This window comes from Mastomys coucha, unplaced genomic scaffold (genome assembly GCF_008632895.1).
Source record: "Mastomys coucha isolate ucsf_1 unplaced genomic scaffold, UCSF_Mcou_1 pScaffold22, whole genome shotgun sequence".
NCBI lineage: Eukaryota > Metazoa > Chordata > Mammalia > Rodentia > Muridae > Mastomys > Mastomys coucha.
Window position 1 is genome coordinate 155,951,717 of NW_022196905.1, and position 13,131 is coordinate 155,964,847.

Below are 13,131 nucleotides of genomic sequence, written 5' to 3' on the forward strand. Positions count from 1 at the left end.
TGTTTGGAGTTATTTAAAATTTATATTGAGAAAAATGTATTTTCACTATGGCTGTAGACGAGCATCTATATAAGACTGTTAAATTAATTGTTGTTTTATATCAAACAACTTTTATAATACTATTTTTGTTATAATATTTTATACATTTTAAGGAATATGACAAAAAAGATATTGTAGGTATTGAAGGAGGGTCTCTGGGAGGAGTGGGGGTACAAAAGGGAAACAAGAATGTGATTTAATTCTATTTACTTAAAATGTTTTTAAATGTTAACAAACTCAGGTAAATTGAAATCATGTAACTTTTCTCATAATAATGCAATAAAAGTTTAAAAAAGAAAAAAGAAAGAAAGAAAGAAGGAAAGGAAGAAAGAAAGAAAGAAAGAAAGAAAGAAAGAAAGGAAGAAAGGAAGAAAGAGAGAAAGCAAGCAAGCATATGGACTTGACTTCATATCCCAGTACCCACGTAAAGGCCTGAGCATGGTCGTGCGTGTAACTCCAGTGTTAGAAAGCCAAGGGAGATCTCAGAGGCTGGCTGGCCCACAGCCTAGGGAGTAAGGTGCAGACTGATAGAGACACCAGCTGTCTTCTTCTGGTGCTCGTTCGCTGGCACACTCATACATATGCACACGTACATATCACACAGCTAAGTCTAAAGGTTTATTTTATAGAAGTGAGCATCATACATAAATAGAAGCCTTATTTTATATCTCATATGTAACCAGTCCATCTACTACAAGGAATGGTTATTTTTCCCTACTCATCTGGAGACAAGAGGGTCACAGGGTGGGCCCTAATTCAGTAAGAAAAAAAGGCAGGGATCCCAGGGAGCGGTCGTGCGTGTGCAGAATGCTGCCAGCATAGGCAGCCAGAGGAAGCAGGCAGGCGTCCCTCTGTCCACAGGATGCAGAACAGCACTGGCTTCAGCTTCACTTTGAGTTTCTGGCCTGCAGAATGTTTAACACAATTGACATCTGATGGTTTAGGTAATCCAACTTGCAGTGCTGGGCTCTGATAAATAACAGCAGTGAATATTAGGTGACGGGTGATGGTCCCTGAGGAACTGTGGCTCCCTGAGAGAGGATGACATCAAAGAAGACAAACCTCTAGGGCTAGAGATCAAGAGGCACTGCTGTCCTGGTGCAGTGAGCACAGTTGCTCATGAGGGAGGGAAGATGGAGACATGGTCCCAAGTTAAAAACAAAACAAAACGAATGCAAATAAACTGAAATTCTTCAATGAATGAAATGTAGCCCAGAGCGTACCCATAAACCAGTGTGTGCTAACAGACTGTGCACATGTGTGCACACAGTCACATGAGCAGGCAGTAGCTAGTGTGACCCTGATCAATCTGAGGAGGGGTCCGGGAAGTGCGCCTTTGGAAAGTGAGAGGGAAACACAAATGGCAGATGCTGCTCCTGGGCTTCCAGATGAGGGTGCAGGACATTGCAAAGCTGCCCTCTGGGCATGATGTGGCCAGTGCCACCTTCAAGTCAGAGCAGCTGTCATCACCCTGACCCTCCCAAGGTCAAGCCCACTATCAGCTCCTGGGAAGGAGAGGTCTACAACAGCACTGAGTCTCCCAGCCCTTCCTCAGGAATACACGTGATCACTAGTCACCGGAGGAAAGAGAACTCTGGTTAGCCCCTGGAAGGTGTCCTTACTCCTGTGCGCGATCCCAGTAGGTTCAGTGGCTCACCAGGCTGGACTTCAGTGGGATTCTGCTGTTGCCTCCTCCAGCTGGGGTGAACACACTCTCCAGGAAGTGTCAGGCAACAGACGTGTACAAAGAGGTTCAGTGCAGAGGCAGGCAGTGCAGTGACTCCCCATGGACAGGCCCCAGGGTCCCCATGCTTCCCTGGTCAGAAGTCACAGCTTATCTGACAGAAACGTATCCACACCTTCCTTATAAAACACCTGACTCCTTACGGCTGCCTGAGGACCCCAGACAGCTGAAGAGAGCTGTGTGTCCACACCATGGCTGCCATCTCCCCATGGCTATTAGGAGCCTTCAACCAGGAGTATGCCCATCTAGCACAGGACCCTTAGGAAAGCAGCACACGCCACAGGTCTGCCCCACAACTTGGAATTCTTTCAATGAATACAGCTGATCTGGAGCAATTTTCTTTGAATAGAAACAGCCCCGCCAGACAGAGGAGAGATGTGAGACAGTTAGGAAATAAATCTCCGCAGTCCAGAGACGCTGGAAGGCCCGTCTTCTTTACAGGAGCAGTAAACACCTGGCAGGGAGGAGCAAGAGGCCGGCATGTCTGCAGGGAGCAGAGCTCCAGGAACAAGCTTGGGTTAGTGGTACCCAAGCCAGGATGGGTTTTTCAGGGATGCAGCTGCATCTGAGCATATGTGCTCCTTCAAGTAGTCCCTCACCAGTACCAACCCCAATAAACTCACTGGCTTGCTAAGTTGGACTCTGGGCTCGCTGTCTAGAGTGAACGGACACCTGTCCCCATCTCCCTAGGAAACTGTCACACGATGATGACCCCATCTCCCTAGGAAACCGTCACACGATGATGACCCCATCTCCCTAGGAAACCGTCACACGATGATGACCCTATCTCCCCTCATTTCCCTAGGAAACTGTCACACGATGATGACCCCATCTCCCCTCATTTCCCTAGGAAACTGTCACACGATGATGACCCCATCTCCCTAGGAAACCGTCACACGATGATGACCCCAAGTCTGACAAGCAGGGTGTGCTTCCCGGTTCTCTTGAAGGCCTAGAACAGTGTGTCTTCTTCCCTGAAACTAGACTATCTAACCCAGTTCTCTAGCCATAAACTTGACTCCTGTTTCCCACGCAGAGGACATAGCCACTCTGTAGGCATATAATTTTACAGCCTACTTTAACAAGGGTTCAACCTGCCCTCTTGCCCACCACCCACAAGCGGTAGTAGAAAAGAGGTTATTGGGATTCAGGGGAAGTGGACCTTCCCCTGAAGGGGGAAATGGTTCTTTGGGGCAAGTCCACTCTTCATTGCCAGGACCATCGGCAGTCCAGTCCTCTAGCAAACACCAACACGAACCAGCAGCGGCAGTCCAGTCCATTCAGCAATCACCACTCACGAATCAGCACAGGCAGTTTAAGCTAGAAGAAACCACAAGGCTCACCAACCCACCCATGACCACTGAGGAAGTGGCAAGAAGCCGCAGGGACCTCACGAGAAGCTCTGTGGCCAGTTTCTCTCTATGGCATCACAAGGGGTGCTTAGCAATGCAGCGTAAGGGGAACCAATATATGCGTTTAAGTTAAAGAATAGCGAGGCAGAACAAAGCAAACCAATGCTCGGGACCCCACACACATCTTCCCTCGTCTGTGGGGTCATATTTATATTCCTTCTAAATATCGTGTCCCTTCACGTGTCTGCCATAGTAAAACATCCTTCCACCTGTGCCTGTTTCAGCAACAGATCCCTTCACATGTCTGCTTTAGCAAAAGATCCTTCCACCTGTGTGCCCCAGCAAAACATCATTTGACATACTGACTTTCCAAAGAAACCAGAAGTTTCCACTTTAGCACCCTTTGTGAAGAGGCGCTCAGTTATGCATGGTAGTGACCCCAGAGGAAAATACTCTGCAGATCTACCCTGAATTTTCACCAAGAGCTAGAAGGAAAGGACTTTGCCCCTCCCACCTCAATGGTAACTGTTCCAGGGGATCCTGAGCACGTGCCCTAAAACATCGTTGTGTACTGGAGTGTATGTCGCCTCACATTTGTGCACACTGAGTACATTCTGCAGCAGCCTCCAGGCTGGGCGATCCAGTAGAGAAACTGTTCACACTGGCATCTACCCTGTACTCAAACCCTGCCCACAGACCGCATGACCAGGGCCACATCCACCAGAGTTAATCCGCATGTTCTTCCTTCTGTTTTCACATGATGGGCATAGTTTTCTTCCTAGGAAACCTATCACCTCATCCTGTGAAGGAGACATTCTTCTATGGTGACACTGAGGTCACTGCCTGTGGGAAAACTGAGTTAAGAACATGCCCCCCGGGCATGACTGGAGTATGTCATCCTCATGGCTGTCTTTCTGGCAGCTCTGTGAGGCTCTGAGGAGCACAGACTTGATTCAAAGTCCTTTATCCCTGGAGATATAACTTGTGCCTGTTGTCCCTTAACTCTCTACCCAGCACCCTGAAAATGCATACAAAATGCATGCTTGAAGAATGTTTCATCACTGGCCCAGAAGTATCACAATTATAAGAATGGTCTCTGTCAACACCACACTGAGGTGCAATGAACACACAAGTGTGCCCTGTTGGGTTAACACACAGCTTTACACACAAAGTTAGGAATGTCTACTAGGGGGCTGGAGACATGGCTCCATGGTTAAGGGCACTTCCTGTTCTTGCAGAGGCCCTAGATCCAACACTCACATAACAGCTCACAGTTGTCAGTAATGCCACCTTCAGAAGAGCCGACACCCTCTTCTAGCTCTGAAGACAGCAGGCACACACAGGATGCACACACACATATGCAGGCAAATACTCATGTAAAAATAAAAACAAATAATGACCATCCTTCCCTTCGGCTTGTCTAGAACCTAGAACAGTCATTCCTGGTTGTCTACTGCCCTCTAGAGGCCACTGAAAGACCTTCTGTGAACCAGCAGCTCTGTGGCCCAGGCATGTTCAGCAGGACATCCCTGCAGCAGGAGACATCTCACCCTCTAAGCCCAAGATTTCTTCTTAAAGAAATACCTTAAAGCAGTTGGAGCAGGGCCCCAAAGTCTCCCCCACAACCTGCACATCCCTGGCACTACCCTACTTAAGGTAACAGTCAAATCCTATCTGATTCATTTCCTGAAGCTTAGAATTTAAAAGATGCTTTAAGAGCCAGCATCTTCCGCATGTCCCGTGGCTCAGCATCCAACTGCCCTCCTCCCCCTCCTTACAGCACTTGGTGCGCCTCAATTACAGGCAAGTGTCACAAAGATAACAGCTCACTGTTGGCCTCAGGCTGGGCTGAGGACTTTGCAAATTTAATCCTGGTGCCCCAAGGCAGGCACAGAGAGCTGTTAGACATCTTAGACAACACCACCTTTGTAAGATATATCATTATTAAATACATCACCACAAAGAAAACAGCTGCCAGGAGGGCTAGCCTGTGCTACACCTCAGTCTGAACCCTCAGTCACTCCTCAGCACCTGTCCTTCTCCTCACAACCACTAGTAAAACACACGGCCTTTTCTACACCTCAGTCCAGAACCGCTGTGCCATCTTTCCAAATGACCATGGCTGTGGCTGGCACATGCAGACAGTGCAGCCTCCGACAGCTGCCGACAGCTGCAGTTCAGCAGCAGCAGACACACCCTGAGAGGTGAAGACAGAGCGACAATGCTGACTTCAGAAGTGATAAACTGTGGTTAAAGGAAAACCAAAAGATGAATGTGGAGAGCTAACCCTTGGCTTCTATGGCTTTCATTTTTGCTTTCCAATAAGCCTGAGAGTCAACCCTAAGTACAGACATGCAGTTACAGAGTCCTGGGCCACTCACTGCCCGTGCTCAACCAATAAGCCTGAGAGTCAACCCTAAGTACAGACATGCAGTTACAGAGTCCTGGGCCACTCACTGCCCGTGCTCAACCTTGCACTACTCTCCACTGTTGGGAAGAAACATGACAATGAAGTCTCCACAATGCTTCCTGGGAGATCCTGTGACTGACAGTGGCGGTGACAATGCTCCTGAAGGGGTACCTCCAGGGCACACACAGCTCTCCGCAGGGGCATGGCCTACCTCCAGACAACCAGCATGAGCATTACAGTCCATAGTCAGAAAGGGCAGAGAAAGCAGTGTATATGTGCTTCATACACACTATTTCAAACAAATTATTAAGTTTCTTTAGATTTATTTTTACTATTTAATGACAAGTTAATATTTACTTATTATAGCATGACTGTTTTTCCTGCATGTAAACACATATGCACTGTCGGGTACCAGAGGCTGTCAGAGAGAGTATCAAATCCTCTCTGGGTAGCTGTGAGCCACCATGTGGTGCTGGGAATTGAACCTGGGTCCTCAGGAAGAGCAACAAGTGCTCTAAAGCACAGGCAACTCTCTGGCCACTTCCACTTCTTAAGCTCATAGACGTGCGTCTATTGTCTTACTGCTCTCACTGTGCCTTACAGACTGCACTGCCACCAACCTTACCAGAGGATCAACACTCCCCTACACTTCTCTAAAAGCCCTACGTTTAAACATTTTTCATCTCAACAAGTAAGTGGACAGTTTAAATAGAAGGAAGTACAAGTGCAGGGGCACACTTCGGGGGTGGGGAAGGCCTCGACCCCTCACTGCACAAGCCTTGCCTCAGCGCTGCAAGAAGACCTTGTGCTCTCTGTCCTTCAGGACCTAAGAGGCCAATTTTCTCTGTGGAGAGAAGGCCATGAAGACCAGTCACCCAGCACGCTGGCAGTCACCATGTCAAACAGGAAGAAAGCTGTCGTTCCTCCCTTCCTTCTTACCCACCAACAAGGAGCAAGACATCAGAGAGTACAGACAGTGTTAAGACCACACTGCTGTGGCCACGCTGGCCCGGGCAGCCAGCACTGCTGTGGCCACGCTGGCCCGGGCAGCCAGTACTGCGGGCAGTCTGCCGTAGCCAACACTGTCTGGACCTTTGGTAGCTATCTAGTCAGCCTATGACAGCCATGAGGAAACAGCTTCTTGAACACACGTTCATCTTACTTATAACAACTCTTTTACTGTTCAAAGGGAAGGTCCAGGTTACTTGTTCCTTAAAGGGCTCTATGAAATGCTTTAGTAATCAATTTCTACATAACGAACTCAAAATTATTCATAACTGAAGTAATTCAATATTGTACTATTAACAAAATCTCAGCTAAGTGTCTAAACTATAACTCTAAACTACAAAATATAAAACATGTCCATATCCTAGATTATGCTCAAAAGAAAAATTCACACCTCAAAGAGAATCTAATTAAGGCACTAGGTGAATTCTGAATAAACCAGGGACTACTGAAAGGCACTCCTTCTTTGGAAATTGATAATTAAAAAATTAAACTTGGGGCTGGAGAGATGGCTCAGCAGTTAAGAACACTGACTGCTCTCCCAGTGCTCCTGAGTTCAATTCCCAGCAACTACATGGTGGCTCATAATCATCTAAAATAGGATTCAATGCACTCTTCTGGTGTGACTGAAGAGAATAATGTGTTCATATACATAAAATAAATAAATAAATCTTCAAGAAAAAAATATACTAAAGACTGGAGAGATGGCTCAGTGGTTAGGAGTACTGTCTGCTTGCTCTTCCAGAGGATCCAGGTTAGATTACCAGCACCCACACAGCAGCTCACAACTATCTGGAATGCCAATTCCGGGGCATGCAACTCCTCTTCTGGCCTCTATGTGGCAAGCACATACATAGACTCAGGCACTCGTGTGTGTGTGTGTGTGTGTGTGTGTGTGTGTGTGTGTGTGTGTGTGTGTGTGTGTGTATTATTATGTATATATGTGTAATTGTTATTATTATTATTATTACTATTATTTTAATTAAACTATACCAATAAACACTAATGAAAAACAAATGTGATTTTAAAAGAAACTTCACGTTATGGGGACTTAAATTTTCTCTAACTCTGTAATGAAGTTAAAGCAACAATACAAATACAGCTGTTGATAAACTGACTCAGTGCAACAACAGCGAGTCCTTCCCACTCCATTCCTCGAAGACTTTAATGTCTGATGCCAGAAGAACACAGCAGGTGCAGACACGTTACCTGGCATGTCCCTCAGCAGTTTTGCATTGCACATGTGTCCTTTCCGGATGTCAGTGAGGATATACTCCATACGCTTGGCCCTCCACAGGAAATTAAACACTCTTAGGTAGTGGCTCATGCACTCTCGTGTGAACACCTAGAAAGACAAAAGACAGGGTGTGGCTCTTGTGTAGAGTTTCCTCACCCAGGCCCTAGCCTTCCCATATCAGCAAACACAACCCCAGCCCTTTCTACATGGCACTTATGAGAGAAAGTGGACAGCAGTCACCTAGCTCCTTAGATGCCAGCTGACTCACAGCAGCAGCAGCAGGCATGTCTGTCTGTATCAGGGCTGGACACAGGGCTGAAGGTGTGTGACAGCAGACAGTCAACAGGACTTTTTCCCCTCTGGTTTTCAAGACAGGGTTTCTTTGTCCTGGAACTCTCTATGTAGACCAGGCTGGCCTCCAACTCAGGGACCTGCCTGCCTCTGCCCGCCAAGTGCTAAGATTAAGGGCATACCCAGCTTTTTATTATTTTATGCTTTATATTGACCTATATGTGAGCCAATGTGCCATGGGTATGCCTGATCCCTGGGATTGTGGTTACAGATGGCTGTGAGCCACTATATGTGTGGGAAGTAGAACACAGGTCCTCTGGAAGTGCAGTTCCTAACCACTGAGCCACTCTGTAACCACACTTGACTGCAACCCCAACTTGTAAGAGACACATGCAGAGGAACTACTTCCTTTAGTGATACCATCTCCAAAGTAGAGGCAGGCAGTGGCATCTCCACCATGACAAATGTCTCAGGTCATTGTCACAGGCTTATGGACTCAGTACCACAGACGTGGCTTCTCAAGCAAGTGCTGGGCCCTGGTGTAGAGGCTGGGCCTCAGCCTCCCAAAGCCTCCAAAGGAGACTAAAGGCTATGCAGTCACACTTCAGGAAAACCACAACAATCTCGTTCAAGTAAATGCTTCACCTCACACTAGACAGTGAAGGGAGCCCCTCACCCCCGACACACACACACACACACACACACCCTCCATTACAGCAGCCTGCACTGACTCTGCACTGGGACAGCCGCACTCTGCTCTGAAGGAGCTCTGATCTCCAAGAAATCTTGCTGTGCCCATGTCTGTCCTCAGGCCTTTACACAGACCTGCAGTGCTCACCCTACCTTCTCACCTCACCACCTCCCAGTGAGCACAGAACTCACGCCGGTGAGCATAGAACATTATCCTTGCTCCTTACACTTTAGCATGGAACTCTAACTACACCAACTTACCGTGTGTTCTGTGTACCTCACACATCTTGTGTAGCAAGGACTGCCTATTCATCCTCCCCTATGCCACTCAATGGCAAATTTGGGAAGGTGCATGATGATGAAGATGAAGATGATGAGGAACATCATGAAGAGGAAGGAGGAGGAGGAAGAGGGGGAAAAGGAGGACAGACAGACAGACAGACAGATAAGCAAACAACGAAACTATTCTGAAGTAATTCCAAAATCAAATCTAAGGGCCTGTGGCACTATCTATGTACTGATTGCTTCCTACACTATTAATTATCACGCATTATTACAGAACTTAAGGGTGGCTAATTTAGAGTTACTGGTCAGTACCAGGATTCTCCTGTATATTCATGATACCTCGTAGAGCAGCCTTTGAAGTTCCATGTCCCACTGACTGCAAACGTCCAGTTAAGCCGTAGCCTTTAGGTACTAACTGTAAAAGGAAGCCATGCACTGCTTTGACCTGGGACCATGTGTTACCAGCTGTTTTACCAGCTAGATTCGTTGGTTCACGTAAGGGAGACCACAGCCCAGAGATACAGCAAACTTCAGATTCCTCATCTGCAGACACCTCAACAGCAACAGACTCCATCTTGTTCAGTGTGGGACTGCAGCCCTATGAGGCCCTGCTCTCAGCCTCCCTCACCAACCTCAGGCAATATATACAGCCCAGCCGCAAAGCCCTCCAAATCAGTCTTCTGCAGCTGGAATCAAGACTCCGTGACCTCCCCACATAAATCTGGATGGACTTTACCACAAATAACTTGAGACTCACAAAAAGCAAGGTCGACCAGAAATACTTTATAGTTAATGAGCGTATTTAGCTAATGCGTTCTTCTGAAACCTGGGTTGTGAATTTCACAATGTCCCAAATTAGACTAACCCAAAAATCTCACTGACATTTTATATCTTAGAATTAGCAGAAGCTAATGCTGCTATTATACAAGATATAATTATATGATTGCTACAAGATATATTCCTACTATAATTAAATTCTGTTCAAAAAATGACAACCTCAATTAATGAGAATAGAACGGAAACAGGTAACACACAAATTAACCAAGGGGAAAGCAGAAAAAGCCTGTATTCATAAAGGAAGCTCCCCTTTATCTTTTGTGTACTTCCTCCTCTTGCATGTGTGTGCACGCCTGGACATGGCTGCACGTGCATGCAGATGTCTTCACTGATCTTCATCTTCTGTTATTGAGACAGTGTCTCTTCCTTGAACCCAGAGCTCGCTAACTCTGCTAAGCCAGCCAGCCCATTGTGGGGCTCTCGTTTCTGCTTCCTGCCCACTGGGACTGCAGGAGGGCTGCTACAACCACTCAACACTTCCACGAGAGCTGGAGGTCTGAACTGCAGTCGCCAATCTTGTACAGCACTCACTTAGCCGTCTTCTTACCCCTCCTTTTCTATCTTAGTAACTTCTACGCACAATTAGACCTGACAAACAACCTCTAATGATGGTTTCAACACTTGTGCTTGTACAATAATGAGCCGACGATGATGGCCATTGACAAAAACAATTCACCACCCACACACAAGGCATGCTGGAGAGCACGCCCCATACTCGGTCCTGACTGAGTTACCAAGCGACCCTAAGAGTCCCTTCTCTTTTCTCCATCTGGCAGCCCAGACTGCTGACACAGCCAACTCAGCTGGTGTCTGAATTGATACCTGTGGGCCAGACTGGTAAAGTCGTATTCAAAACCTGAGTTTCAGCTATCCACAGTACACAGTGTGTAACTCTGCCATGCCAGTGAGGGGCATAATACCATCAAAGAAGTAAGTAAGCACATCTGCAGACCACACTCAGTCTACCTCCTTGTCAAGGCACTTTTGCTGTACTATGGCACCTTTGTCTTTGTGGCCTGGGGATGGAGCTTGGGAACTCATTCGTACATGCTAGGTAAGTGCTCTGGTACTGAGCTGTACCCTAAGCCTTATTATTATATCCTTTATGCATGAATATACATATGGCCATAACAAAGCACATATGAAGTCCTAAACAATTTGCTGAAATACCAGACAGTCCTACACCAACAGTTGTGCATAGTAACCACAGGACAGCAACTCACAACATAAGCCCAGGGCCACCCTGAATACGGTGAGTAGTTAAACTTAAGAGAAACTGTAAAGTTAAACTAGCAGCTCTTGAGCCGAAGGTGGTGGCTTGCGCCTTCAATCCCAGCACTTGGGAGGCAGAGGCAGGTGGATTTCTGAGTTTGAGGCCAGCCTGGTCTACAGAGTGAGTTCCAGGACAGCCAGGGCTACACAGAGAAACCCTGTCTTGAAAAAACAAAACCAAAACAAACAAACAAACAAGCAAACTAGCAAATTAGCAGCTCTGACCTGATCGAAGTCAAAGATGGAATTCATGAGTCAAAGAAATTCCCCTAACAGTTCTCAGGCCCAGGGGACTTAAGACACCCCTCTGGGTGGCATTCTGTGGATATGGCTTCCACAGAGTCACCATAGCAAGGGATGTGATTTATCCACAGAAGGACAATCATGAAGCCACCTGCAACACCCACTAGAGCAAGGAGTTTAGAGCCCAAGCATGCTTAGCAAATGTCCCCAATAGTAAAAGAAATGCGATTTATTTCCCTAGCATTTCAGATACAGAAATGACTAAGTCTCAGGTCCACCCTAAAGAAAGAACATGAGCTAGAAAGGCAATTCAACAACGGACATGTGGAGCTGACTCTCCAGCCAAAGTTCTGTGCTGCAGCAGGAGACTTGAGTGAGTGAAGGAGTGAGTGCGAGCAGTGCAGCAGCTGTCAGCTCATCAGCCTCGATGGATGCTAGATATCAAATTCATCAGGAGGAAAAATACCATTCCCCTAAAAATGCACTTTATGCTCCTTTCAAATTATCCTAAATTAGTTGCTCCAGTCTAAGAATAATGGCATAAAATGAACAATGCATTTATTAAGCCCTTGCTGCAACCTGTGACAGAACAAATGATATTTCTAAGAATTCTTAAAATTCTTAAAAATTTTCAGCTCTCATTAATAACTATCTGAAACACAGTCAGCTTTTGCAACTCATTCAGTGGATGTATTCTAACATCACAATTACTACTTTGAACCTTAGCTTTTAGAAAAGAAACCTAGTGTGAAACAATAAAACGTCCAGCAACCCAAACAGCTGTGAACATTGCACACAAGTCCACAGAATGATCTTACAGTGGCGATTGGTCCATCGACGTGGTAATCCAGGCTGAAGACATCCCACCCAGTGTCACCAGGAGACACCTAACAGCAACAAGATAAAACCACAGATGATGGAGAGGTTTGTCCTTGCTACTAAAGAACCTGCAACTGTTCACCGAAAGGTGGTACAGGGAGGCAGAGGCCTTAAAACCAGCACGTGCTCCGCTGTGCAAGCAGGATCTGCATCAGCATCCAAGTGAGCCAGCGGAGAGAGCGGAGCAAAGCGGAGCACATCACAGGTGCTGTGATCATGCCAGAATGAGCAATGAGTAGCATCGTTCTGAATGAACAGTACTGACATGCTCCAAGTTCAGAACCTTTTTATGAACCTTTTACTGTCTCCTGTCAGGCTCAGAAACTTAAGAAGTCTGTATTTCAAAACAAACAAACAAACAAACAAAAAAACAAAACAAACAACAAAAACCCACCAGTGGGTTTGTAGTAATGAGGCAAATGAGGCAGTGAGGACTCTTGTTCATAGCCCCAACTCCAAGCGTGGCACTTCTACCAGACCACCTCCAGACACCAAAGGTCTGAGGAGCGGATACAGTCCATGCCTGCTGAGGAGTACATCTCCTCCAATGTACTATTAAATGTGCTCACACCACTAAGCACCTGTGATAATCCCATGCTGTATGGGACCTGTCCCCTCAGTAAGATGTGCACCTTCACACAGCACCTCACACAGCCCAGAACCCTCACACAGCACCCTCACACGTCCACAGTACCCTCACACAGCACCTCACACAGCCCAGCATCCTCACACAGCACCCTCACACGTCCACAGTACCCTCACACGCCCCAGCCCCCTCACACAGCACCCCCACACGCCCCCAGCACCCTCGCTTACCCCCAGTACCCCCACACGCCCCCAGCATCCT

The 13,131-nt window shown here is 46.9% G+C and overlaps 1 protein-coding gene across 2 annotated transcripts in view; it reads right to left on the reverse strand.

Annotated features, from left to right (window-relative positions):
- Window positions 1-13,131, reverse strand: part of Tubgcp3 (tubulin gamma complex associated protein 3) — a 63,963-nt gene that overhangs the window by 17,546 nt on the left and 33,286 nt on the right. Inside the window, exons 16-17 of one of the 2 annotated variants that reach the window (XM_031339078.1) lie at window positions 12,224-12,292; window positions 7,760-7,895 (exon numbers count right to left, since the gene is read on the reverse strand). In XM_031339078.1, coding sequence (XP_031194938.1) covers window positions 7,760-7,895; window positions 12,224-12,292 — 205 coding nt within the window. Of the gene's footprint in view, window positions 1-7,759; window positions 7,896-12,223; window positions 12,293-13,131 lie in introns of those variants that run through there. The other variant, XM_031339079.1, reaches the window with a different exon arrangement.